At 39.9% G+C, this 27,269-nt stretch overlaps 1 protein-coding gene across 6 annotated transcripts in view; it reads left to right on the top strand.

The window, feature by feature from the left end:
- The first annotated feature begins 567 nt into the window (after positions 1-567).
- The window catches only part of RGPD4 (RANBP2 like and GRIP domain containing 4), a 32,760-nt gene continuing 6,058 nt past the window's right edge, over positions 568-27,269 (top strand). For 3 of the 6 annotated variants that reach the window (XM_071744452.1, XM_071744462.1, XM_071744442.1), the window contains exons 1-23: positions 568-1,216; positions 3,595-3,662; positions 4,141-4,252; positions 5,225-5,377; positions 6,149-6,379; positions 6,797-6,942; positions 8,297-8,489; positions 9,174-9,264; positions 10,123-10,332; positions 10,849-11,027; positions 11,125-11,300; positions 11,594-11,717; positions 12,091-12,252; positions 12,590-12,727; positions 12,819-12,965; positions 13,441-13,623; positions 13,704-13,787; positions 14,265-14,403; positions 14,574-14,671; positions 15,186-19,911; positions 21,263-21,340; positions 25,562-25,747; positions 27,145-27,237. In XM_071744452.1, coding sequence (XP_071600553.1) covers positions 1,142-1,216; positions 3,595-3,662; positions 4,141-4,252; positions 5,225-5,377; positions 6,149-6,379; positions 6,797-6,942; positions 8,297-8,489; positions 9,174-9,264; positions 10,123-10,332; positions 10,849-11,027; positions 11,125-11,300; positions 11,594-11,717; positions 12,091-12,252; positions 12,590-12,727; positions 12,819-12,965; positions 13,441-13,623; positions 13,704-13,787; positions 14,265-14,403; positions 14,574-14,671; positions 15,186-19,911; positions 21,263-21,340; positions 25,562-25,747; positions 27,145-27,237 — 7,792 coding nt within the window. In that variant the 5' untranslated portion in view covers positions 568-1,141. The remainder of the gene's footprint in view (positions 1,217-3,594; positions 3,663-4,140; positions 4,253-5,224; positions 5,378-6,148; positions 6,380-6,796; positions 6,943-8,296; positions 8,490-9,173; positions 9,265-10,122; positions 10,333-10,848; positions 11,028-11,124; positions 11,301-11,593; positions 11,718-12,090; positions 12,253-12,589; positions 12,728-12,818; positions 12,966-13,440; positions 13,624-13,703; positions 13,788-14,264; positions 14,404-14,573; positions 14,672-15,185; positions 19,912-21,262; positions 21,341-25,561; positions 25,748-27,144; positions 27,238-27,269) is intronic. The other 3 variants (XM_071744480.1, XM_071744471.1, XM_071744466.1) reach the window with 1 other exon arrangement.

Raw genomic sequence — 27,269 nt, 5'->3', positions numbered from 1 at the left:
ACAGCATTTGGAAACTAATTTTCTGGAGCACTGGCTCTCAGCAATAAGGCCCTCACTTATGGATTGGATTTATGGTTGCTGAGCTTCAAAAAGGTGAGAAAATCACTGAATCACGGAATTGCTTAGGTTGGAAGGGACCTGAAGAGATCACCTACTCCAACCAGGGAGGGATGCCTCTCATCTAAACCAGGTTGCTCCAAAGCCCCATCCAACCTGGCCTGGAACATCTCCAGCGAGGGGGCAGCCACAACTTCCCTGGGCAATCTGTTCCAGTCTCATCACCCCCGTACTGAAGAACTTCTTCCTAAGATCCAGTCTAAATCTATTCTCCTCCAGTTTAAAACCATTTCCCTTTGTCCTACGGCTGGACACTCCCTCTCCAGCCTCCCTGTAGGTTCCTTTCGGGTATTGGAAGGCTCCCAAAATCCCGGAGTGTGGCTCCCAACACCCGCAGATCTGTTCCAGGGGCACAACGCCCACGCACCAGGGGAAGCTTGGAAGGAGCAACGATCAGTTTCCCCTTAAAATCCATTGGGATACAAAGGCCAGGGTGCCAGGCTTCCCGTTAGGCCGCACAATTACCCGGGCCTCGCTCCCCTCGCCGGGCCGCGCACCGCCCGGGAGCCCCGCGCCCCTCACCCGGGGGTGGCTCCAGCCCACGACCTGGCGGCGGGGCGAGGAGAAGATCTACGATCCCTTCAGCGGCCCGGACCCCTCAGCGAAAGGAGGAAAGATGCCTGCGCTCCCCCGGTACCGGGATTACCGAGCGACGCCGAGCGCTACACTGCCCCTGCGCGCCCCCGCTCCCCCTCTGAGGCAGCTGCGCGCTCCCGCTCTCTCTGCCCTCCCGCCCCCCCGCTCACTCCTCCCCGAGGCGCATGCGCGGAGTTGGCGCGTGCGCAGCGGGCGGAGCCGCCCGAGGCCCCGCCCCCGCCTGCGGCCGTTGGCGCTGAGGGGAGGCCGGGGCCCGGCGCCCTCTACGGTTGCGCGGGAACTTGCGTAACGCGGGGTCGCCGCCGCCGCCGCTTCTGTCTCCGTCGCTTCCTCCTTCCCCCGCTCTTTCCCTTCCGAAAGGCCGGCGGGGAAAGCTGTTCCGCCTACAGGGAGGCCCCGGGCGCGGCCCCGCTCCCGCCGCGGCGCCATGATGAGGCGCACGAAGCCCGAAGTGGAGCGGTACGTCGCCTCCGTGCAGGCCGCCGCGCCTTCTCCCAGAGAGGTGAGTGCCGCCGGCGGAAGGCCCCCTCGGGGACCGCCAGCAACCCTCCTGCGGCCCTGCCCTTCCCGGCCGTGCCGGTCTCGGCGGAGGCCGGTTCTTCCTGGCTCGGTGAGGCCCGTGGTGGGGTCCCTTCCCGCCTCGCGTGGCGCCGGGCCTGAGGGGTGGGTGGCGTGAGGCGGCAGCGGTGGCTTTGCCTCGCTCTCTGAGGGGCGATCGCAGCCGGGCGGCCTGACTGCTGCTCCTGCCCCCACGGAAAAAACCCGGGAGGGAGGGCTGACGGGGGACCGGCTGCTTTCTGAGTGTGTTGCGGTGCTAGGGGTTAGTCCGCTCCCCTCTTTCAGTCCCCGGCGGTAAGAGGAAAAGGGAGCTGAGGTGTCTCCGGGAGTATTTTTGAGCCCACGTTTACTCAGGGTTTTGCTGACTGGACGTGCTTTCCTTAACCGGGAGCAGTGGTTTACCAGAGCTGTCCACCTGGCTTTTTACATCTTAGGACCCCCAGCGTAGCTTTGAAGAGCCCGCCGGTTCTCTTAAGTATAGACTTCCTTAGTTTTGTGAGGGCAGGTCCTAAATTTCCAAAGTTTTGTTCTGTGTGCTGCGTAATTCTTGGCTGTCTGACTGCTTTGTGAAACAATAGTATTAAGAGAAGGAGAACTGGAAGAATATTATTTTTCTCATGTATTTTAGTAACTGGACAGAAGGATGAAGAACTCTACATAATTAGTTGCCTTTCCATTATATCTGGAAAATTGTATACAGGTCATAGTGAGCAGTCTTATGCAATTCATGGCAGCTATTTAATCCTGAAAGATCCTGTTCTGCTGCTCTGAATTGATTTTTATTACAGAGGTAGAATATTCAGCAGTGTGTTGTATAGTGTGAATGCATCCATGTTCACCATTATGTGGTAGAGCCTTTATGCTGGACCTGTGAATATCATCATTTGTACCTTTCCCAACAGCAACAAAGTTGTCTTGTGACTTTGTTTAATGGGTTGGGATGCTGTTTATACCAGACAATGTCAAGTGCATCACTGACAGAACCAGAGATGCTCTTTAATTGCTTTAATATTCCTATTGAATTCAACAAAAAATTCCTCTCTCTCTGTTTTGCTTAAGGCTACCTGGTGCATATCTAGGGTTGGTTTTAGTTTTGTTGTTGTTAGGTTTATGGGTTGGTTGGTTGGTTTTTTCTTCTTCTTTAAGTAATGCTTACAGCTAATTGTAAAGCACAGTCAAGGGTGGCAATAGTTACTGTTTTTCTTGTTGTGTTGGTTTTAGGGAGAGGGTGCTTATAAGGCTGTGAAGCATTTGTTTTGAGGTTTCTTTTCATCCACATTTAAAAGGAGATGCCAAGTATGACTCCACTCTGACATGTTTGAGGCTTTCCTTTTTATAAGGTACTTAGAAATAAAGGCTGAAAAGCTGGGAGACTCTGAGGAGGCCTGGTTTCATTCTAAAATACTTCTCAAAATTTTGCATGAATTGCAGAGATGGGAAAGGGAGGAAGGCTGGCTAGTAATTCAGGCATATTCAGAATGTGCACACTTTTTGGAATCACAGATGTAACTAGTTCCAGTATTCCTTGGTTCACAAGCAAAGGCTGCTTTTGAACTGATACTGGGAGCTGAAGCTTTAAGTTTGTCTGGTTTACTTCTGCCTTGAGGTTTTTGCTTGTGACTCAGTTCTTTATGTCAGTCTTTTCACTCTTTTCCTCATGTCCATACTACTGCCATCTCTGTTCTCTGTGTGTTTCTTTTTTCATTTTGCTTTGGTTGCTTCCCCCCAAAAATACCCTTGGAGAGGTTTCAGCTTTTGCCTATAGAGTATGTTCGAGTTCTCTTAGACCAACTACATCAGAAGTAAAATACTGCAGAAATGCATTTCTTATTCAAACTGAGAATGACTTTAGTAGAAATGGTATTTTTTACTCAAGTGTATTTAAATAGTACTGTGATGACAATATACTGGAGCAGGATTAAATTATAGGTTTCTCTTGGTTTGCAAGTTATTTTTTTTCTTTGCTGCACTGCAACAAAAGAGATCACACCATTGCTGATCCCATTCTCCCACTCTCTAATTGGAAGTGTTTATGAAATGTCACATCTGCAAGGGCGTGTTGCTTGCCTCACTCCTAATCTCTGTTTTGTCTAGTAGTAATCTTTGCCAGTTAGAGGAAAAACTCTTAGTCCTTTCTCAATCGCACATCTTTCAAAAACAAATCCTTAAATATGAAGAGTATTTAAGGATTTAAACTGAAAAATAGCTGTCAAATTCAGTAATTTAAGAGCATTACACATTGCAGAAAAAAAGGGTCACCCTAATAAATTATTTTTAAACTACCATGTATCTAAAGTGTGTCTTGTTTTTTTTCTCTTTCAGAAATCTATGAAAGGATTCCTCTTTGCTAAGCTCTATTTTGAAATAAAAGAATATGAACTTGCTAAAAGGTAATGTGTCAATGTGTGTTTCTTTTTCCGTTCTTTAAAGTGTAAGAGAAAAGCTAAATGAATATGGAAGAGACCAGAGTAACCAAGTATAATGCTGCTTTAAGCTAGCAGTAAATGTGGCTCGAGTGCCACTCAAATCTTTATAAAACAAGAACTTAGAAGAAGATTACTTTTATGGTACTGAAAAACTTACCTAGTTGAAATGGCTTTTTTTTTTATTATTATTCTCTTTGTAATTTATAGTCTTAGCATTTCTGGGAACTAGTGGTTTTTTAATGAACAGAAATATTTGCTGGCAAGTAAATATCACCTGTAGGTGTAAAATAGTGTTGCTATTTACTTTAAGGTGTAGACAATGTATCTTGAATTAAATAGATCTATACTTCCTGTCTGGCAGATGAAGTTACCATTTTAGATTGGGGAAGGAGTCATAATGAAAAATATTTGCCAAATAACTGACTTTTTTTCACCTCCATAGGTATATATCTACATACCTCAATGTACAAGAGAGAGATCCTAAAGCACACAGATTTCTTGGACAAATTTATGAAGCTGAGGATAACATAGAAAAAGCCTTTGGTTGTTACAAGGTAGGTATTACACTGAGCCCTAATGTCCCACTTTATTTCTTTGTGAATGGACTTTAAAATCCTTCTATGCTGGACATTCTCAAACCCATAGAAGACAAGGTGTTTCTGGGTAAACTATAGTTTATACACATTTGATAGTGGAAGGCACATGAAGCACTGCAGAGGAAATTCTTCACTGGATATCACTTGCTTCAGTAATATATTTTAAAGTTGATTCTTTGATTTTTTTTTTTTTAATTTTTTCTTTTTTTTTTTTTTTCTCTGTACTTGATCTTTTTACTTCCTGTTTTTAAATTCTTCCCATGTCATATATTGCCTTTTGGACTAATGATGTTGTGGAATTCCTTTATGTGAACTGATGAAAACAGGAACCTAGTTGCTACAAGAAGACTGTAGGTCCAGTGCTTTTTTTGGTTGGTTGAAAAGGATGGGGCAGAAGGGAGTGGCAAATCTAATTTGGATTAGGCATGCATATAAGTGTCAAATTCCCAATCAGAAGGTCTTTGTTCTGGTTTTGGGAAAGCAGATGATGTGCTCAGAAGCCTGGTTGCCATGCAACTCCATGAAGTGCAATCACACTTGTTAAACTGGGTGTCTTAACATTTTTTTTTTTTTTTCGGAAGTGTCCACATCTGGCTATAGACCTGCTGTCTGTGTATAGCGTGTATAGCAGTAGGTAGTGGTAGATGCAAAGGAGATGGCTTTTGCATTATTTCTGTTCCACTCTTCTGAATTCCAGCAGTTGTACCTCGGTATTGTAAGATAGTGGTGGGTGGCATTTAGAAAGTTTCAAAAATAATTTCTGTATCAATAGTTACAACTAATTTGAATAGCTGTGTCTGCTTTTGGAGGGATGACTTACTTTCCTGTTTTATATGGATCATAAGATTAAATTTTGTTTGGGTTTTTGTTTGGTTTTTTTTTTTTCCTCCCCCCCACCCCTTCTTCTGTGTGTGCATGGGGAAAAACTAGCGTTCTGTGGAGTTGAATCCAACACAGAAAGATCTGGTATTGAAGATTGCAGAGCTGCTATGCAATAACAACATTACTGATGGAAGAGCAAAATACTGGGTTGAGAGAGCTGCTAAACTCTTTCCTGGGAGTCCTGCTGTTTACAGGTTGAAGGTAAATTCCAAATTACCTTTGTCCAATGGCTTCAAGAAATTCCAAGCAAAACTCATCCTTGCAAATTTTAGGATCTTTTCTAGCAAAACCGTTAGATACTACTTTCTTTATAGCCTGACATTTTTTTCCTAACTTTAAACAACGCTGCAGCTACAGGCTTTCATACCCTTTTTAATGTTTCAAGGTTAATCCTCTTCAAAAATGCCAAGGAGCTGTTATCACATCTTCAAAGTTGAACCTAGGGAGGCAGTATTGATATTTCTGCAGCTGGCAGAAAGATAGCAGGCCTTTGGACTCGGGCTTTCTTCCTCTGTGCAGATTTTTGTTTTTTAACCTGTATTATGATCAACTGCAGAATGTGAGAAATATTGTCATTTTCAAATACTGTGTAAATGTTTTCAGTCAGGCAATCTCACTTTTTGCACAGGTATATTCTGTGTAGCTAGGCAGCAACAGCATTGAAGCCTCAAGTTGTTTGGTTTTTTTAAGCAAGATAGTCTGTGACAGGGTATGCTGTCATTGAACCAAATGGTTAGACAAGCATTACCTAAGAGGCAAGTTTTGAAAATTTTCTTCTATGATGGTTATCTCTGTTTTCAAATGTTTGATTATTTCATCAAACTTTGTGTAATACCTGAAAGCTATTAAGAATAGTGTAGTTTGAGTAATGTAGTCTGCATAGTGGAGGAAAGATAACTATGTGGTACTGTAGTTGCTGAAAAGACTTGCATGGGAAATGAAATATTAACATGCTGCCTTTATGTTTAACAGGAACAGTTGCTGGATTGCAAAGGTGAAGATGGATGGAATCAGCTTTTTGACTTGATTCAAGCAGAACTTTATGCAAGGCCAGATGATGTCTACATCAACATCAGACTAGTTGCACTCTACCGTTCCAATAATAGATTAAGAGAGGCTGTGCTCCATTGTCAGGAAGCAGAGAAGAAAATACCTTTGCAGTCAAGCTTGGAATGGTGTTCCTGTGTTGTAGAGACATTTGAGGTGTTTAATCATATTTTGATCCTGTGATAGTCTTCCATATTTTTTTAGCTGGTCTATTTCTCTTAGTGTTCTTACTCTTACAGCTATTTCAAATACAAGTCAACTGAAACCAGTGGAATTACAAAATACTTCTTGTTTTTTTTTTTTTTTTAAATTGAAATATTCTCTCAAAGTTAAACCTTATAGAGCTCTTGAGTTTCAGACTTCAAAAGCTGAGTTATACGCAGCAGTTCCATTAAGGATAAAATTTCTCAGGCAAATAGTTCCCTGGAATTTTGCTGCTGAAGAATACTTTAGGGTCTCACCTGTGAAACTGGATTATGCAGTAAATACTACTAATATGTTTTGGAGAAGTACTGCCCTTGCATTCATGGAAGGATGACTGTTCCTTATCCTGTGATGAACTTTCTTCTTTAGGAATATCTGGAGTCTTTACAAGACTTGGAGTCTGATAAAAATAACTGGAGAGCTATCAAGAAAGATCATCTGCTGGCCTATTCCAGCTTTGTCAAAATGACACTTTCTTCTAGAGATGTGCAGGAATGCAGAGAGGCATTTGAAAGGTACTGTTTTAACTTTTCTTATAGGACAAAAAAAAAAACCTAGAGACAACCTCTAAGAATTGTTCTTTTTTGGGGGGGGCGAGGGAGGAGGTGACAGGGTGTATGTGTCACAGGTAATCTACCAAGCTTCTGTTTCGCTGCTTAACTTGCTTAGGGATGGGAGAGGAGATTCTCTGTATTAGCCACTAAGAATTGTGCTTAGTGGGTTTGAACCCTGAGCCATCTTTTGAAAGAGATTCAAGTCTTGTTTTGAATAGTCAGCATGCAGGCATGGAGAAGGCTTATTGGTATCCTGAGATGAGAATGTTTTTCTGTACTTCAACAATTGACTAATTCAAATTTCTCTGACAATTTTTTAAAAAAATCAAACACCCAACAACAAAAAGCAAGGACCCCAAACCACCTCTTGTATATCAGCTTTGTTTAGGTTATTTTGTTCTAAACTAACACAATGCATACAGGAATAAGGAACTTTAGGAATGCAATATAATTGAGAGGGTGGAAGCTACTTGCAGTAAGAACACTGCTTCCAGGAAAACTACTGGCATTATAGAGCCAGCTAAACCAGCTGACTCCAAAGCCTATCATCTCTGGTACATGTAGGGTAATACAAAACAGTGTTTGTAGTCAATATATTGGCTAAGATCTGTGTTCCTTTTTTATCTTTCCTTTCTTACTGGCTTTTACCTCAGTTATGTAGTGGCTGTTGTGTTTTGTAAAAAATATTCTTCAGTCTTAATCTTGACAGAGTATTTGCAGCAGTACAGCTAATGGATGAGGAATACCTAATGCCCAAGTATGGTTTTTCTTTTCCTCCTCCAATACAGACCAAAACCATTTTGAGCTTTCTGCTGCTCTTTTATTAGAGCCTTATAGTTCTGTCAGATTGGAAGACTGAATTGTTTTCTGGAAAACCTCTCCTGGGAGAGGTGATTCTGTACTAGCCTACAGCTACTCAGTTTACGAAGAGCCTTTTCAGTTGTATTTTGGGCCCTTCTGATAAATCAAGGAAAGGGAAAGGCAGCGATGAGGGCCTCCTACATGTCTCTAAATCTTCTGTAGTGAACAAGTTTATCCATATGGTTTGGGAGAATATTTTTGCAAGCAGCTGTTCCAAGTTACGCTGAAAATGCTAAGTATCTAGGTAATATTTAGTATGCTTTACTTCAATAATCCATGCTGAGAGCTTTGGGAGTTTGAGACCATTGTACTTTTTAGTGCTACTCAGGTTTGAGCGACAGAGACAGTACTAACCATTGACTCATGAAGTTACTTGATTTACGGTTAAATAACATCAGCCAAAAGCTGCAGCTTTTCCTGGGACTCTGTTTAGAATGAGTCTTCTCTGTTTTAGTTTTGATCGTGCCCTTCAGTCGGTGAAGCCATACGTGATTGGGGCTGATGAGTTGTCTCGTACCTTTGTGGAAATGAAAGGGCAGCTATACATGCATGCTGGAGCTTTGCTACTGAAAATGGCCCAACACAATGAGGCCCAGTGGAGAGGTGTGTGTCAACTAGCAGCACTTTGTTATCTGATAAGTTTCCAGGTAAGTAATTTTTCAGTTGATCCAGTTCTTGAAATGTTCCTGCTGTACATGTGTTGAACTCCTGCCTGTATTCCTAAGATAAACTACTGTTTGTGTGCCCAAGGCAAGGCTCTCCTTGCTCACCCTTTCATAGTTTTGTAAAAGGTGTAAATGACATGAGTAGGGTAAAAGTGTATCTTCATCTGTTTTCTTTGTCACAGTAACCAGATTCTTACTAGTGTGTTTATTTCCTAGGGAAGAATCTGTTTCCTGTAATACACCTGAGCATGTATGTCAGGTGTTAGGTTTATTGCTATAAGGAGGGAAAGTCATGAACTGAGTAGTTTCCATATACTTGTGTAGACAGTAGAACTAAAAAATCAAGCTTAAGTCTTTGCTTCATGAAGTAAAATTTGTTGTCCTCCTTATGTCACTGCTTGAATCCCAGGTATTACTTGCTCTTGTGCATGCTTTATGCTACTTGCAACAGCTATAATTGTCCACCTCTAGATTTTAGGGTGGTTCCCTGCCCTGTCCTCCACCCACCCCCTGGGTAATGTGACATAGAACCTTCAGAATGAATTACGTTTTTTTTTTTCTGTAGTTTTCTAATGCTAAAAAGAAGCCTGTTCCCAAATTCTCAAGAATCATTTAAATGATCTGCTCATATTGTAAAATAGCTGTAACAATTCTCTCCTTTACCAGGTTCCTAAACCAAAGTCAAAAGTAATAAAGGGGGATCAAACTGGACAAGATGTTCTAGAAATGTTGGCCTGTGATCGAAAAAGCCAGTCAGGTAATAAAAATAGTTACATAGTTCCATTTAGTGTTACAGATAGTTACTTTTAGAGCTAAGGATTTGTTGAAAAAGCTCATTCAATTTCTTGAAATACAATGTCAACAGTTCAATAAGCTGGAAAACCTTCTAGGCTCTGACTACATCTGTAAAACAAAGTAGTAGTTTGATCCTGCCACCTAGAGGTTTTTTTCTTCTCTTTAGTATGCTAGCAGGGTGCTCTTTTATGTGTGGTTTTTATCCTCCTTTTTGCCTCTCCAACACACTTAAGATAAATTTTAACTTGATAAAATGGAAATGGCTTCTGCTTGTTGGTACTATTTTGTTGTTAATTCTACTTGTTGGTACTGTTTTGTTGTAATTCTAACAGGAAAAGAAAAGGTTACTTTCCATACACTTTCTTGTTCACCAGCTTTGCTTTTTTTGCAGCTAGCTGTAGATAGTTTTCAGTCTACAGACTCTTGTCAGGGCCTAGGTGTAAACAAACCAACCCACCTGCTAGACATCAGGTTCAGTTGTTTCAGAATGGATTTTGATAAGATAGACTTCTGCTTGTATCACAGCTGCTTATTTTAATGACTGTTGCAGTGACCCTAGAGTAATAATAATATGAAGATAGCTTTGTTCTTCATAAGAATTGGATTTGTGAATGCCTTTGAATTGCTGTGACTAAAGCTTGGAAAGCCTGTGTGCTTGAAACACTGACCTAATTACACTGAGAACATAATCTACAGGTTTCATAAGGGGAGGTCCTGATTCCCACCCAGCCCTCAGTAGCAAGAACAGTCCAATGTAGTAAATATTGCTTACCTTATGTTCACTGCTCTATTTATGTGAAGTGATATTTTTGTCTACTAGGTCATATGCTGCTGAACTTAAGCCACGGCAAGCAAGACTTCTTTAAAGAGATTGTGGAATCGTTTGCAAACAAAAGTGGTTCATCTACATTGTTTGACAGCCTGTTTGAGAGTGGAGCTTCTAGAGAGAGGTCTTTTATCGGCACGGATGATATTGGAAATGTCAGTGCACAAGCACCAGTGCAAATGGAACTTAATAGATATGATATTGGTAAGAGGTGTTACTTTCTGTAACTCAACATTAATTTCTGTAGCAGAAGCTGTTCTACAAATACCTCATATTGCAATTCAAGACAAATACCTGAAATAGCTGCCCAAAATTGCCCTAATGTCCTAGGCAAGCCTTAAATTTTACTGTAAAGTAGAAAAGTGCTTCCTAAATAATTCCTTAAAGACTTTGGGAAGTAAAGGGGTTTGCTAAAAGTAGTTGCTATTGGACTGAAAAGGGTAAGGATGGAAGTGAAAGGAAACCTGAGAGTCACCTCCTCAGAAGCTTTTAAGGGGCTGATGGCTTGAGCACTCAGATGAACTGTCTACTTGATCTGTTTGGCTAATTTTAAGTCTGCAATCTTTCATAAGTGAAAGTTGGAATCTTGACACTCATTGGTTCTGGAGAGTATCTTTGGCTGATCCGATGGAGTGAAATGTGAAACGCAGCTTTCGTCAGATACAAATCTTGCTGAGGTGTAGGAAGTTGAAATCTGTATCCAACTTTGTTTTTTCACAGGTGCCATTCGAATGCACAATGGCAGTCTCCAGCACCTGGTGTGGCTCGGCTTGCAGTGGAACTCAATGTCAGTCTTGCCCCCGATGCGCAAATGGTTAAAACAGCTTTTCCACTTGCCCCAAGAAACATCAAGACTTGAGACAGATGCTCCAGAATCCATTTGCCTACTGGACCTTGAAGTAAATAAACTTTCATAATTCTTTAATGCGCTGTAAAATTTTAAGACTTTTAGTATTTAATACCTTAATTCTTATTCATTTATTTCTACAAAACCAGGTATTTCTGCTTGGGGTGGTATTCACTAGCAACTTACAACTGCAAGAGAAGTTTAATTCTCACTACGGCGCACATCAGCCTCAATTCTTACCATTGCCAGTGTGCAAACAGCTCTATACTGAAAAGCAAAGATCCTGGTGGGATGCTGTTCGTGCTCTTATTCAGAGAAAAACAATGTAAGACTTCTTCAGTTTGGAAATGTTTGACCAAGCCCTTAGGCAGTTTCTGCTACAGCACCTTGGGTTGATTCCAACAGGTTCTCCTAATATTAAATTTCTTTTTTGACATATTTTGGATGTGGAAGCTTCTTGAAAGATTTCTGAAAATGGAATTTTCGTTTCTAACAATGCATTTCTAAACTAGAAACAGGTTAGGACTAAAACTGGGGGCTGTATTCATCAAGCAAGTGATGTGAACAGATGAAAACTTAAAAGAATACTAATTGAGGACTGTTTCTTCTGATATTCAGACCGGGAACAGCAGCAAAACTGAGGCTTATTGTTCAGCATGGAATAAGTACTCTGCGAACACTGGAGAAGCATGGCCTTCAACCTGCCCTAATTATACACTGGGCAAAAAGCCTGCAGAAAACAGTAAGATGAGATTTTTTTTAATACGTTGAAGCTTAGGTGGTTTTCCCTCTTTATTTTCCAAACTATAAACAGACTGGGGGGGCTGGTGGGGGACCAAACGAGTATGTATTATTTGTATTATATATGCTTATTTTGTCAGGTGAATTATTTGCTCTAGTCACCTTACAGAGTACTCTGTCTTAAACTGTAGTGTTTTGTTCTGCATTCATGTTGTTATACGTAGCTCTTGAGATAAAGCCCCCAAAGTTTATCTCCAGTATTAGAGAAGAACTTCTGGAACTTTTCAAGGAAATAGGAGAAGGATATGTATGAAAAGCATTTTGGCTTGAATATGTTGAAATAACAGATGCTTCTATTCCCTTTTCTTCACTAGGGCATTAGCCTTAACTCCTTCTATGACCAGAAGGAATACATTGGACGAAGTGTCTACTACTGGAAGAAAGTTTTGCCTATGCTGGAAATTATTAAAAAGAGAAGGAGTATTCCTGAACCTATTGATCCTCTCTTCAAACACTTCCATAGTGTAGACATTCAGGTACAGATTGATTAAGCTAAGGTTGAAGCAAGAGACAGTCTATGTCAGAAACTTACATAGCTGTGAGATTTTTCTCTGCATTGTACAACTTGTTTTGTTATTACTATAAATCTGCTAATGATGAGATTTGGTAGTATCAGTGTCTGATAAAGTGGGAAAAATCTCTACTTACAACTTTATTCTTACCTTTAAAACTGTGTGTGTGTTTGGAAGGCAATGAACATGCTTTAGTAACAACTTTCTTTAAAAGGTATTTTTCTTGTATTATAGGAAACAGAACAAGAGCGAATGTGTCACTCCATTGTTAGGTATGAGGTGCCTTTCACTTTCTTTGTAGGTCTCCCAGGTTACAGCGTATGAAGAAGAGGCACGTATAGCATTTGCAATGTTGGATGCAGTTGATGGCAAAACTGATGATGCTTTGTCAGCATTTGAGGCTATTAAGAATGTAGTTTCATACTGGAATCTTGCCCTGGTAAGTTTATGAAATTTCACTACCCCAAAATGCTCTCCTTTAGTCATTTGCCGTCTATCAGATTCTAATTAATCTGTGTCTTGTTCTTTAGATCTTCCAAAGAAAGGCAGAAGAGATTGAAAATGATGCTATGCTGCCAGAAGAACAAGAAGAGCACAAAACCTATCTTCTTAAAAGCAAGCATTATCTAATGAAGATCATGGAGGAAAGTTCCTCAGATATGTCAGTAACTGAGAAAGTAAGTAATTCATGCTTTAAAAACATGTTTCAAGAGATACAGTGGCTTTGGGTACTGTTTCAAAACAAAACCCTTTGCAGTTATATTAGTGTTTTTTAAACCATGCTTTGTGTTATGGCAAGTTAAACTAATTCCTTTGCTGAACACAGCCTGCTTAACATTGATTTGATAAACTGTGTGTGACTTCTGTAACCTGTGATTCTATGATTCTGACTAATCTATGTATGAAAGGTTTAGTGTGAACACAAATAGCTTTTGCAACTATCTTTTTAGAGAGGTTAGCAGTTTGAAAAAAACAGAATTAATGTTTGTGTGGATTGTTTTCATACATTAACCTTAAGTTCAGAGCTTTGCTGAAAAGAATCCCTGAACAGTATTGAGCCTTGTGAGTTATTTTGCCAGAATCCTGAATGTAGTCTTGTTTTGCTCTGAGGGAGAATTGTAATCATGATTCATGTTTCAAAAAATTCTCCAGCTTCCAGTGTCTATTGAAACTGTGAGGGAAATGCTAGACACAGTGATCCAGGAACTTGGTGAGAACGGTGAAGAGGGAAGTCCTGCATTCAGAAACGGTCTGTCACAAGCTGTAGATTCAGAGCTGAAACATTCCACCCCATCACCAACTAAGTTTTCTGTTTCACCAACTAAAAGCTACAAGGTATGTTAGCCAGCTGTTATGTCAGGGAATTTATATTTTTTAATAAAAATTCACAAAATTTAAATGAACTTTTTTTCTAGTTTTCTCCTAAAACTCCTCCTCAGTGGGCAGAAGATCACCGATCTCTACTTCAAATGATCTGTCAGCAAGTCGAAGCTTTAAAGGTAAGCAAATTTGTCACCATATTCAGTGAAGAGCAGGTAGCCTTTCAGTTACAGTAAGGAAAACTTCTAGACTACTCCTTAAATCAGTGGAATTACCTTCTTTTAAACACCGACCTAAAATGAGTGCAAGGATTAATCTCTATTCCTTAAAAACTTATTTGGGACTTGGGCAGAGGTGCAGAGGCAACTCTTCGAAGAACTATATGCAGAAAGAACTCTGCTTTCATCAGCTTGATTCTCATCCACTTGGCTCTCATTGGTGTTTTGTTTTTGCTTTGAGATCTGAAAATCTTAACAGTCTTAACACTTTGTACTGCGTGGGCAGATCTTGGATGATTCTGGCAGCTACCTCTTGATTTATTTTTGTTTTCTGAGCTTGAACATGTTTTTAAGTAGCAAAAGGGTAGGGAGAATTTCTTACATTTTCTTTTACAAATTTTTATGTAATACTTCTTGATTGGCACACTGTCTCAACAGAATGAAATGCAAGAACTGAAACTTAATAATTCCAATGCAAATGCATCATCTCATCGGTGGCCTGGTGAAAGCTATGGAACAGATTCAATGTCAGAGGGTTATCAGAGAGCACAAAATCTTCATGAAGCTCCACTAACGGGTAAGTTGGTGCTGAGTCATTTCTGCAAATGCTTAGACAAAGTAGGTTAGACTTCTGAAAATATTGCAGAAGTGTTTTAATGATTCACAGTAAAAAACTGATAGCTGGGAAGAGTCCATTTAAACAACAAAAAATAGAGTATGAACTGGTTTTCTGCTGTTCCTTTTCAGTTGCTACCACTGGCCCACCTGGTTACTACAGCCAGTCACCTGCCTATAACTCTCAGTATCTTCTCAGAACGGCTGCAACCAATGTAACACCAACAAAGGTGAGAACAAATCTCTCCACTTAAGGTACTTGCAGTTATCTACTGAAAATTACTACTTTTTATTCTCTGTGTAGTTGGATGTAATTGCAGTTCCTTGTATATTATTTTATAAACTTGGACTGGTAAACTGATAATTAATCTTTCTGCCTAATTTTTGGGCTATGGTGTTTGGGAGGAGAAGCTAGCAAAATATGTCTAAGATATTAATACATTTCCCCTACAGCGCATGTATGGTAGCACTTAATCATTTTTTTTTCCCCTAGAGTAGAGGGCAAAAGAGAATGGGGCTTTCTAGGATGATTTTTTTTCATAGCAAACCACCCCACTCATCTTGTGCCCCTTTTTCAGTGCTTCTTCTCAGATGCCCTTCGAGATTTAATCTAAAATTAGTTTAGATTTGAACTCCTACAAAAACATGCCCTGATTTGTAAGAGTACCTGGTATGTGGGCTTCATCACACACTTTCCTTTGTAGCCTTAATAAGCAAATAATTTGTTTCCTGCTTTTTCTTTAGGCTCCTGTCTATGCCATGAACCGACTTACACCTCAGCAACACATATACGCTTATCAGCAGCCGATGCATACGCCGCCTCTGCAAAGCAGTTCTGCTTTTATGTTTTCCCAAGACATATACAGCACGCCTCTGCGTTTTGATTCTTCTGGTACTGGACTAATTTCTCCTCACGGAGGGGATGATTACTACAATTACAGTGTTCAGCAGGCGAGCACTAATCCACCATTGCCTGAACCAGGTTATTTTACGAAGCCTTCGGTTGCGCCGCCGACTTTAAAGCCTGCGGAATCAAAAATGGCAGAATTTCCAAAATCTAAATTTGGACAGCCAGGAACAGCAGAAGGATCAAAAACGTCGCTTCCAACACCAGCACAGTCAAATCAGCCAACTTTTAAATTCAACACTAACTTCAAGTCAAATGATGGAGACTTTACTTTTTCTTCTCTTCAAGTTGCACCGCAGCCTCCGAACGCGGGTTTTAACAGCAGTGAAAATCTCTTGGGTCTTCTGACAAATGATAAACCTTTACAGGATGATAGATACGTTGAACAAAAACCGGTTAATGATCACACAAATAGTTCAAGAAATGTTTTCAATTTTGGCAGTAAACCTATTACAAGCATCTCTTTTAGAGATAACGTGGGACAAAATGTACATAAAAACCTGGGTTTTGAGAAGAGCGATATGTTCAGTGTCCAAGAACCCAGCAAGCCTGTATTTATGACATCAAACTCGGACTTGGCCAATAGAAGTCACGAAACAGAGGGAGGAAGCACCCATGGTGGAGATGAGGATGATGATGGTCCTCATTTTGATCCTGTGGTGCCACTCCCTGACAAGATCGAAGTAAAGACAGGAGAGGAAGATGAAGAGGAATTCTTCTGCAACAGAGCCAAACTCTTTCGTTTTGATGCAGAATCTAAAGAATGGAAAGAAAGGGGTATTGGAAATGTGAAAATACTGAAACATAAAGTATCTGGCAAATTTCGTCTCTTAATGAGACGGGACCAAGTGCTGAAAATCTGTGCAAATCACTACATAAACACCGATATGAAATTAACTCCAAATGCTGGATCAGACAAATCATTTGTATGGCATGCTTTAGACTATGCAGATGAGTTGCCAAAACCGGAACAACTCGCAATTAGGTTTAAAACGCCTGAGGAAGCAATGCTTTTCAAAAGTAAGTTTGAGGAGGCACAGAATATTTTAAAAACCTTGGGATCAAACGTTGATGCATCCGTGAATCAGAGTAGTGGGACTTCAAGGGAAACAGCAAATCAGGATGTCAAGGAGCCCAGCAAGTCTGTTTCTGGGACCCAGCCCTTTGGCTTTCAGTTCTCAAAAGATGGAGTTAGCAGTGAATCTGATAGCAAAGGCAACCTTCCAGCTACATCAACTGTGCCTGGCCCTACCTCTTTTTCATTTGGAACAGGAGCCTCGAAACCCTCTTCTGGTGGGTTTGGGCAACATCTCTTGAAGAAAGATCAGTGGGAGTGTAAAGTATGTTTAGTTCCAAATGAAGCGGCTGCAAAGAATTGTGTATCATGTCAAAGTCCAAATCCAGATAAGCAGGAAACACGTGGCACCCCATTAACTGAATCTGCTGCAAGTTTCAAAGCCAGTGGTAACACTCTGCAGGACACATTTGGATCTGCTTTTGCTAAAAAGGAAGGTCAATGGGAATGCTCTGTCTGTCTAGTAAGAAATGAACCCACTGCTTCCAAGTGTGTTGCCTGCCAGATGCCAAACAAAGCAAATACAGCAGTATCTAGTCAACAAACTTCCTTTAAATTCGGCCAAGCAGTTTCTCCAAAGCTTATTCAAAATGACTTGGGAACTCCTTTTTCTAAAAAGGAAGGTCAGTGGCGTTGCTCTGCATGCCTAGTCCAAAATGAAGCAAAAGATGTGAACTCTTGTACCTGTCAGAATCCCAACTCTCAAAGTCAACCTACTGTATCTTTACCTACTGTTCAGGCATCCTCAGCTCCCAGGTTTGGTTCTGTTGCTGACACAAGTAAGGCACAGAAAAATGGATTTGAAGGGCTTTTTACTAAAAAAGAAGGTCAGTGGGATTGTAGTACATGTCTTTTGAGGAATGAAGCTTCTTCACCAGCCTGTGTAGCCTGCCAAGCACCAAATCCATCTGGTAAGACTGCTGCTGGTGATGCTTCATTGACTCCTACTTTTGGCTTGAAAAGTAAATTGTCTGAGCCTGGCAGAGGACAGTTGGCAACAGGCTTTAAGTGTGATTTCTTAGAGAAGAGTTTTAAGTTTGGTCATACCGAGCAAGGCAAGACACCAGCATTTACATTTCAGATTCCTTCTGATACTGAAGCTAAGCCTGCAAAGGGAGGATTTAGCTTTTCAATGCCAGCACCTGCAGATGGATTTAAATTTGGGATACAGGAATCTAGTAAAAATGCCACTAAGAAAGATGAGCCATCCAAAGAGAGTACAACTGGCTTAAAAAGCATTGATGAAAAAGATAAAAAGGAGCTGCCTTCAGATAGTGGAACTGCATTCCAATTTCAAGAAACAGGAAACAAGGAAAAAGGTGACTTTGTTTTTGGGCAAAATACCAGCACTTTTGCTGAGCTTGCAAAAAGCATTGATGAAAAAGACAAAAAGGAACTGCCTTCAGATAGTGGAATTGCATTCCAATTTCAAGAAACGGGAAACAAAGAGAAAGGTGACTTTGTTTTTGGGCAAAATAGCAGCACTTTCACTTTTGCTGAGCTTGCAAAAAGTACTCCTACGGAAGGCTTTCAGTTTGGAAAAAAAGACCCTAACTTTAAAGGCTTTTCAGGTGCAGGTGAAAAGTTGTTTTCTTCACAGGATTCTAAAGTGGATCCCAAAGCAAACACATCTGCTGACCTCGGTGAGAAGGATGATGATGTGTATAAGACAGAAGAGAGTGATGATATCCATTTTGAACCTATAGTTCAGATGCCTGAAAAAGTAGAACCCTTTACAGGAGAGGAAGATGAAAAAGTGTTATACTGCCAAAGAGTAAAGCTGTTCAGGTTTGATCCAGAAACAAGCCAGTGGAAAGAACGTGGGGTGGGCAACTTGAAGATTCTTAAAAACGAAGTTAATGGCAAAGTAAGAATCCTAATGCGGCGTGAGCAGGTATTGAAGGTGTGTGCAAATCACTGGATAACAACAACAATGAACTTGAAACAGCTGTCTGGCTCAGACAAGGCATGGATGTGGATGGCCAATGACTTCTCTGATGGCGATGCAAAGTTGGAACATCTGGCAGCAAAATTCAAGACACCAGAGCAGGCTGAGGAGTTCAAACAGAAGTTTGAGGAATGTCAGAGGCTACTACTAGATATACCACTGCAGACACCCCATAAACTTGTTGATACAGGTAGGACAGCTCAGCTAATACAGAAAGCAGAAGAGATGAAGTGTGGCTTAAAAGATCTCAAAACTTTTCTGACAGATGACAAAACTAAACTTTCAGAAGAGGAAAATGTCAGCTCTGCTTGTGCCAGCAGTACTTCTGATGTGGTTATAAAGCCACATGCTGAAAGTACGGGCCCTACTCTGGAGTGGGATAACTATGACTTGCGTGAGGAAGCGCTGGATGACAGCGTGAGTAGCTCTGTATATGCATCACCTCTTGCAAGTAGCCCTGTACGGAAAAATCTGTTTAGATTTGGAGAGTCTACCACGGGTTTTAGTTTCAGCTTTAAATCTGCCTTGAGCCCGTCAAAATCTCCTGCCAAACAGAACCAGAGTAGAACATCAGTAGGGACAGATGAAGACCCTGATGTTACTCAAGAAGAAGAGAGAGATGGGCAGTACTTTGAACCTGTGGTACCTCTGCCTGACCTCGTGGAAGTGACCAGTGGTGAGGAAAATGAACAAGTTGTCTTCAGTCACAGAGCTAAGCTGTACAGATACGACAAAGATGCTAACCAGTGGAAAGAGAGAGGTATTGGGGATATCAAGATTTTGCAGAACTATGACAACAAACAAGTGCGTATAGTCATGAGAAGGGACCAGGTACTAAAACTCTGTGCCAATCATAGAATAACACCAGATATGAATATGCAGCAAATGAAAGGATCTGACAGAGCATGGGTATGGACTGCATGTGACTTTGCGGATGGAGAAAGGAAAGTAGAGCTGCTAGCTGTGCGATTCAAGCTGCAAGATGTTGCAGACTCATTTAAGCAGATTTTTGATGAAGCCAAGCATGCCCAAGAGAGAGACACACTGATAACACCTCTTTCTTCTCGTGCCAATACACCAAAGGAATCTCCGTGTGGTAAAAATGCTGTTGCTGTACTAGAAGAAACTACCAGAGAAAGAACTGACCTCAACCATGGTGATGATTCTTCTGACGTAACAGTAGAGGTTGCAGAGGTATCAAACACTTCCGAAACACCAACGAAAACAGTGGTTTCTCCTCCAAAGTTTGTATTTGGATCTGAATCTGTCAAGAGCATTTTCAGTAATGAAAAGTCAAAGACATTCACATTTGGAAATACTTCAGCCACTAGTTCTCTCTTTGGCTTCAGTTTTAATCCTCCGAGAAAGAGTGAAGACAGCACTCTAATGTCTCAGAACACAACAGAGAAAGAACTGGAAGTCTCTAAACCACCAAAAAGCTCTAGTACTCCTCAGAAGCCTCCAGACAGCAAGGTAGACAGCTTGCCTACTTCATCACAAGATGGAGCCAGTAATTTCTCATTTAAAATCCTGGAAAAAGGTGAGTGTCAGTTGAACGAGTAATTAATTCAGCTATGCAGCTTACTAAGTAGTCATCTCTATGCTATGTACTAGTCCTTGTTGTCTGAGTAATATGTAGCTTCTTTCAATTCTAAGGCTGGTAGCCACATCTTTTAAGGCTGAGAGGGGATCTATAAATATCTGAGGGTGAATGTCAAGAGGAATGGGTCAGTCTTTTTTTCAGTATTGCCCAGTAACAGGACAAGGAATAATGGGTTTAAGCTATACCATAGGAAGTTCCACCTCAGCATGAGGAGAAACTTCTTTACTGTGAGGGTGACAGAGCCCTGGAACAGGCTGCCCAGAGAGGTTGTGGAGCCTCCTTTGGAGACTTTCAAAACCTGCCTGGATGTCTTTCTGTGTGGCCTGCCCTAGGTAGCCCTGCTTTGGCAGGGGGGTTGGACTAGATGATCTCTAGAGGTCCTTTCCACATTTATGATGTTCACAAATTCTTAGGATTTTAATAGAATGAATTTTAAGTCATAATTATTGTCATATAAAAATGAAAGTGTGTGATGCAGGATGGAATTTTGATTCCGGTAGATTTCAGGTAGGAGCTATAACTCTTCAGAAGTGCTGTACCTGAGTCTCAGGCTTAGATGCTTAAAGAGGATCCATGTAAGTATTGTATTGGCAGTGTATATACCTGGGCCTTTTCTCTAAGTGGTGTAAGTGTGAGAACAGCAAGCTTATGCTTCAGCTAAAATTAGAATTATCCCCCTGATTGGATAGGTCCTCTATCAGATTTATCCCCATGACTGAACAGATAGGTAGTCTAAAACTACTGTCTGTGCATTTGTTTCAAGTCCTAATTGTTGGCCTCTGCAATTTCAGATGTGTAGCTGAAATAACACCAGATGTTAACTTATTTCCTAGCCTGGAAAGAGATCATACAGTTAGTTTCCGACACAAAATATGCTTGCAGGAGCTGTGGCTGTGACATGACCACAATAATGTGCTTGTGTCTCTGTGAGAAGAATGAGATTTACTAGTATTTTAATGGTGGAATACTTCTCTTTGAAAGCTTCATGTGCAGCTTCCCAGCAGTGCAAGAATGTTAAATCAGTTGATAGTTTTTAATTTACATAATAGTTGCAGAATTATGAAGACATACTGTCTGTTTATTAACTGAAGTACAATGAAGCGACATGATGGAAGGTGGAAGTTGCTGTCTGTTACCATGGGTTGGATAAACTGGTGTAGAATTAACAGTTGAAATTTCCTGCTGTGAAATAGGACTGTGGAATGCTTCTGGAACCATAGATAAATCTGTTTTTACCCTTTAAAAAATTTCAAGTAAACTCTTATATCCAAACAATTTATTTTTTTAGGATTTAACTTTAACCTTTTTAAATCTAATCCAATGGCCTTTTGGACAAGCACATCTCCCTTGCAACCTGATAGTAAAGGTATTTATGTACTGCACTGAATGTGATAGAAGCACTTTAGCAGGCATGGACAGTAACCCAACTATGGCAAAGCAGATGGCTCGGTAATCTTTATAATTAACATGCATGCTGAAGAAGGGTACTTAAAATTGTGTGTCTGATTACTGCATTTGTTCTATTGAAGAATGTTAACATGAGCTAGCACAATGGATGGCCCTATTTAAGCTTTGGGCTTCTATTTGCCTTATTTTCTGAGGGTATCTACCTTACAGTTGTCTGTCACAGTTTTAATGAATATGAACACTGTGTCTCTCAAATTCCCTTTTTTAAAGAAATTAAACTCTCCTGTTACTTTTAGAGAATGCGTCTCATAGTACTTGAGGTCTTCCACTCAGCGAAATGTATTTCAAGAGCTCAAGACAGATTATCCAGGAAAACACTTGAATGTATTTAGCCTGTTGGAAATGTTTAAATCTGTTTCAATACATCAAGTATTTTTTAAATATGTCAACTATTGCACTTTTAAAAAGTGCACAGAAATGAGCTCATGTGTGTATACTTGATGTATACTTTGAAGTCTGCCTTATCTTGTTAGAAAACTTTTTCTGAGTAATTTAGTAACAGTCAGAACCCATAACCAAAGCTGTTTCAGCTGTAATAAAACTAAGCTATTAGTTTGATAATCACTGTAAGATATAAGTAATATTGTTTCTTGCAAGTATGCTTGCTGTAAGCATACTCACAATTCAACAGTTTTAATTTTTAAAAGCAAATTTTAATTTTTGTCTGTACAAGTCTTCTAATGTCAGTGTCTTACATTGATTAAAAATGGAAAAAAAAACCCTCCCAAAACTGTATTTCTAGAGAAGCTATTCTTATTTAAACGGTGAATTCCTGTTCTGTATACATGATCTAAAATCAACCATTCTATTTGTAGGCATCCTGTGCATGGATTTTATTAACAATTCAGGGTTTTTTCACCATTCAATGATGTCCATAAAGCAAAGTCATTGAACATGCTGTGCTAGTGCAGACGTGAAAGAACTTCAGCTACCTCAGATTGTGGATCTTGTTTTTGTATTGGGAGATGTGTGAGAGGGTGGGTGTGTGTGGTAAAAAAAGCCAACAACAAAAATAATGCTTTTCTCATACTTCAGACTGCTCTTCACTCCTACTTTCTTGATAACTAGGATATGATTATATGCTTAGTGATTTATTTACAGCTGATAATTGCTTTTAGTGTAGCTTTTTGATGGCTTTGTTTTGAGCTCTTGACTTAATAGCAACTGACTTTGAGAAGTCCTTTCTAAATTAGGTGTTCAAGCCTACCCAATACAAATCTGAGGCTCTCTAATGGGCAATGGGTTTTGGGGAGCTGCTTCTGAATTGTGCTAAGGCAACCAAAAAAAAATGTAACCTTAAAGTAGTTCTGCACCTTCATGCAAAAGTATTAAAAAAAAAAAAAAAAAAAAAAAGTATTAAAAGTCAGATCAGCTTTTTCTAAGTGCTTTACAAGACTGAATCCAAGCTGTGTCAGTTGCATGTTATTGTGTCACTTACATGCACTGAGGTTTAAACTGGTGCTTTTCTGTTATATCCAGAAGATACTCACTGATACATGCATGAGAAAAAATACCAGTATTGTTACTAGTTAGATAATTAGTCCTACCTGGTGTTAATGTTATTTGAAATAAGAGCAAAAATGTAATACACCAGTGAAAAGAACTGTTGTGCTGCTGTTTGTCATAGTGTTTCTGCCATAAACTAACAATGTTTTCTGTGGATTTTTCTGCTTCAATAGAAAGTTCTATTATCACAAAATCAACAGTCTTTTAAGAATATGTTGTATGTGTGCATGGCTCTTTGTTTTCATGGCTGCCTGTGAGATATATTTAAGCTGTTTGCAGCATTTTTTAATAAGAAGTTAGTTTTCTTGTGGGGAGGGTGAGTAGAAAATGAATTAACTGAGTTAGTGAATGTCTTGCTCAGCCTTAATATTCTGAGGGTAATTTTAATCTTTGTTGTCGAACCCTTTTGTCACTCTGAGTTGATGTTTGGAAAATTAGACTCTCAATCCAGTGTTTGATAGATCGGTTTAATGGAGAACCTTACCTATGGATTAATCTGAAGTGGCTTTTTAATGTGTTTCTCTTATTCAGCCAGTTTGCACAAAAGCTACTGAAAGAGACTGCATGATAGTTCTTTGGGAGTGCTGTCTGTCAAATATAATTGACTAAAGCTTCTGTTGCCAGGCTCTTCTGGCTAGCTTTATAGTGCTCAGATAAAGAGGGTTCAAACCTTTACCCTCTACTTCACTGATTTGGGAAGATTTTTTTGTTGTTGATACGCTTTGAAAATTTTCTCATCCTGAAGAAAGCCATTTACTGTAGCCTTTAATGCCTGTAAGACTAAACACTCCACGATTAAACCTCTGTGTTGAACTTAAAATGTTCAGTTGAGGAATTTACCCTACGTTTACTTTATACATGCTCAGAGGAACTATTAAGATCTACAAAACAGTAAGCAAAAAGGATTACTCTTCAAGACTGTGTTGGTAATGAGTTTGAACTACTCTGGTATATCTACTATATCTACTATACTCTGGTATATCAAGACCTGAAATGGTTAATTTGTAATCAAAGAAAAGGTAAATTAGGGCAAAGGTTGGAGAGGGAGCACCTCAAAGTAAGACTTAAATCCATCACAGAATTCTGCAATTCTGTGATTGATTTCTTAGATGTGAACTAATACTTTGGATTTATCTTGCTCTCCTGTCCTTTATATTACTCAATATACTGGGCGATACTAGTAGGAAAGTACTTCTAAAAAGCACATTTATTTTAGGGTCTCAGTTGTGTCAGGGGATCTAGGAGTATGTCTGCAAACATTACACTTTTGTCCTTGTCTCCTCTTGCTGCAATGATGCATATGGAGTTGCATGAGCAGGAAAATCTGTGTTCTTCAGGAACTGTGTAGTAGCCTGGTTCCTGGTGGAGGCTTTAGGTTCCCACTGATTACACTGTGCCACAACCTTAGCAAATATTCTCTAATGAAAAGAGCTGTCAGCTTTTGAGAGCACCCTTCAAATTGTGCTGACAAGCTTAACTCAAACCTAGAGAATGCTAACAAATAAGCTGACTTACTGAAGCAATCAAATTGTCTTAGGCCTGATGCATGGGTATTGATGTGCTTATGGGGTTATTCTCATAAATAGTTTACAAAATTGTTTCTCACACCTTTATCCCCAAACTCCTCCTCTCAAATCAACACCAAAACTCAACCCAAATAAACAAAATCCCAACCAAACAATGCATGATTTAAAAATCGGTATATACTCCCTTTTTGCTTCCATTCTCTCATAGTAAACACAAATCATTGTTTCCAAATATGTCTGTTCTTACAGCCATATGTTTTTCTGCAGTTTGCTCTAGGCTGTACTTTCAGCTTTAACCTTTGATTAATGCCCTGTTTTTTCCAAAATGAACAACTCAGTTGAGTTCAACTCAGTGAGTGGAAAGAACAACTCAATGTTGAAGGAGAGAGGAGAAAAGTTGTGTAATAAAATTCATAGTGATATTTGTCCTTGCTGGAGAAGCTGGTTAAATAGGCTGAAAGCATTATTTGTTGTTCAGCAGTATGGAACTCAAAATCACTTCATTTTTATAACAATGAAACTTTCAACAACAGCTATTTTGGTAAAATTGAGATGAGCTAATATAAAGCTTCAATTTTCCATAGGTAATCTGAAATAAGGTCTATTCAGCTTCTTAATACTTTCTAGAACTTAAAGCAGTGTGAAGCAATTCGACAGGACATCTTTCTGTAAACAGCTTCACTTTTTGTTTTCAGGCCTGAAGTTTCTCTACTTATGTCTGACACCTATATCCCTGTAGTTGTATTTTGCTTGATGTGAGACCTTAGTTAAATAATCCTTGTAACAATATACAAGCCTTGTAACAGTCTTGTTTCTGTTCTGATACTTGTCTTTTAAAGCCAATAGTACAGGATGTAGCTGGACACACAGGTTAGAATTTAAGTTTTGACAGGATGGTCCTAGCATCCTGTAACTTTGATTTTAATTTTTTTTTCCTGGTGATCAATTAAAAAAATACATAGGCTCTAAATATATTTCTAACTGCCTTAGAATTAATTTAGCTCTGTACTAATGGCAGTGTCAGGTTAATGTTATTCCCTGTTATGAAATTATTCCATTTTAATGGCTTGTTCCATTTCTGTAAAAAGCTGAGAAAACAGCCTTGGAAGATGATCTTCCCTCTTCTAAGGACACTGCTTCATCCGATGAAGTTATAATAGTTTACGAGTTAACACCTACTCCTGAACAAAGAGCTCTTGCTGGCTTTCTCAAGCTACCTTCAACATTCTTCTGCTACAAGAATAAGCCTGGATATGTGAGTGACGAGGATGATGGTAAGGAGTGCCAAAGTTTATCTTTGTGTTGCCTTTTTGGGGGAGAAAGCATGTAATACACTGCACTGTTGTGGCCCTGCCTCGAGTGCTACGTGCAGTTTGGGGCATCTCTATTAGGAGGACATCAGATTACCAGAGAGGTTCCAGAAGAGGGTGACCAAGATGATGAAAGGCTTCAAGGGTCAGACTTAAGAGGAGCAGCTGAGGTCGCTTGATTTTTTTTTTAAGCTTGGAGAAGAGAAGGCTGAGAGATGACCTCATGGCAGTCTACAGCTTCCTCAAGGGGGGCACTGGAGGAGGAGGTGCTGATCTCGTGGCTTATTGCTGGTGACCAAAGGAAATGGAATGAAGCTGTCAGGGGAAGGGGAGATTGAGTTTTTAGGAAGTGATCAGTCACTGGAGCAGGCTTCCCAGGGCCAAGGGAATCAAGGGGTCATGGCACCAAGCCTGAGACTTCAAGGACCATCTGGGTAATGCCTTTAGTCATATGGTTTAGTGTTAGGTAGTCCTGTAAGGAGTGGGGAGTTGGATTTAATTATACTGATGGATCCCTTCCAACTGGAGATATTCTGTGATTGTGTGGATACTATCAAAACCATTAGACACCTGAATATTTTTGTTTTGACTGCTGGGAAATAGTTTTGTCACATCCTTATGGCCAAAGATGTACACTCAGGTCTTCCAGACAGAGTAGTACTATGAAGGCCCAGGAATGACTAAAGGGAATTTGTGTTGGTGTCTTATGGGTGTTGATACTTGTGTTACCAATGCCTTCAGTTAGGTAAGACTAAGTAATATGGTATTTTTGAGCCTCATTGAAGCAAGAGGCTTACTTTGGTGACTTTTTTTAGAGATGAATACAAGGCAATCTCTCAAAGTAGTAAGTGCTCCTGTTTGCTAAATGCTGGGCTTTTGGCTTATTTTTCTTCTAAAGCAAATTCCTAACACTAAAGCTGGAAATACTTTATGTCAGATCTTACTGCATGCAATTAAATTACTTTTCATTTCTTCAGCAGCAAATATGCTGAGTGGAGTTCTGAAGCACTGTATTAAAAAGAATGGGAGTAGACAAGCCCTCACAAATATCTGAGCTTGCTAGAATGACATAAAAAATCGTCAGCCTTCTTTCCTAATTCTGTTTAGTGCTACTCTTAATAAAATCACTCAGTAAGAAATGTGTTTTCTGAAAATAAAACCTGTGTCACACATCTAGGCTGAAAAAAGTGCCAATAGGACACTGAAGCATTTGTATGCAAAATAGAAAGTGAAAACTTGCTTGCTTACCTGTGGAACTCTTAAGGAAAAATGATGCATGATTGTTCAATTTGTGAGTCAGGAGCAGACTTCTCTGTACTAACTAGAATGACTGAATTTACACTTGTTTCCTGTGTTTTAAGATGAAGACTATGAAACAGCTGTTAGGAAACTTAATGGAAAACTGTATCCCAGCAGCTCAGAAGAGAAAAAGAAATTGCAAGATCCTGTAAAAGGTATGTCTTAAAATACAGTGCTTAAAATTTCT

The sequence above is a fragment of the Heliangelus exortis genome, chromosome 1 (genome assembly GCF_036169615.1).
Source record: "Heliangelus exortis chromosome 1, bHelExo1.hap1, whole genome shotgun sequence".
NCBI lineage: Eukaryota > Metazoa > Chordata > Aves > Apodiformes > Trochilidae > Heliangelus > Heliangelus exortis.
This window is presented reverse-complemented; position numbering and strand designations above follow the sequence as displayed.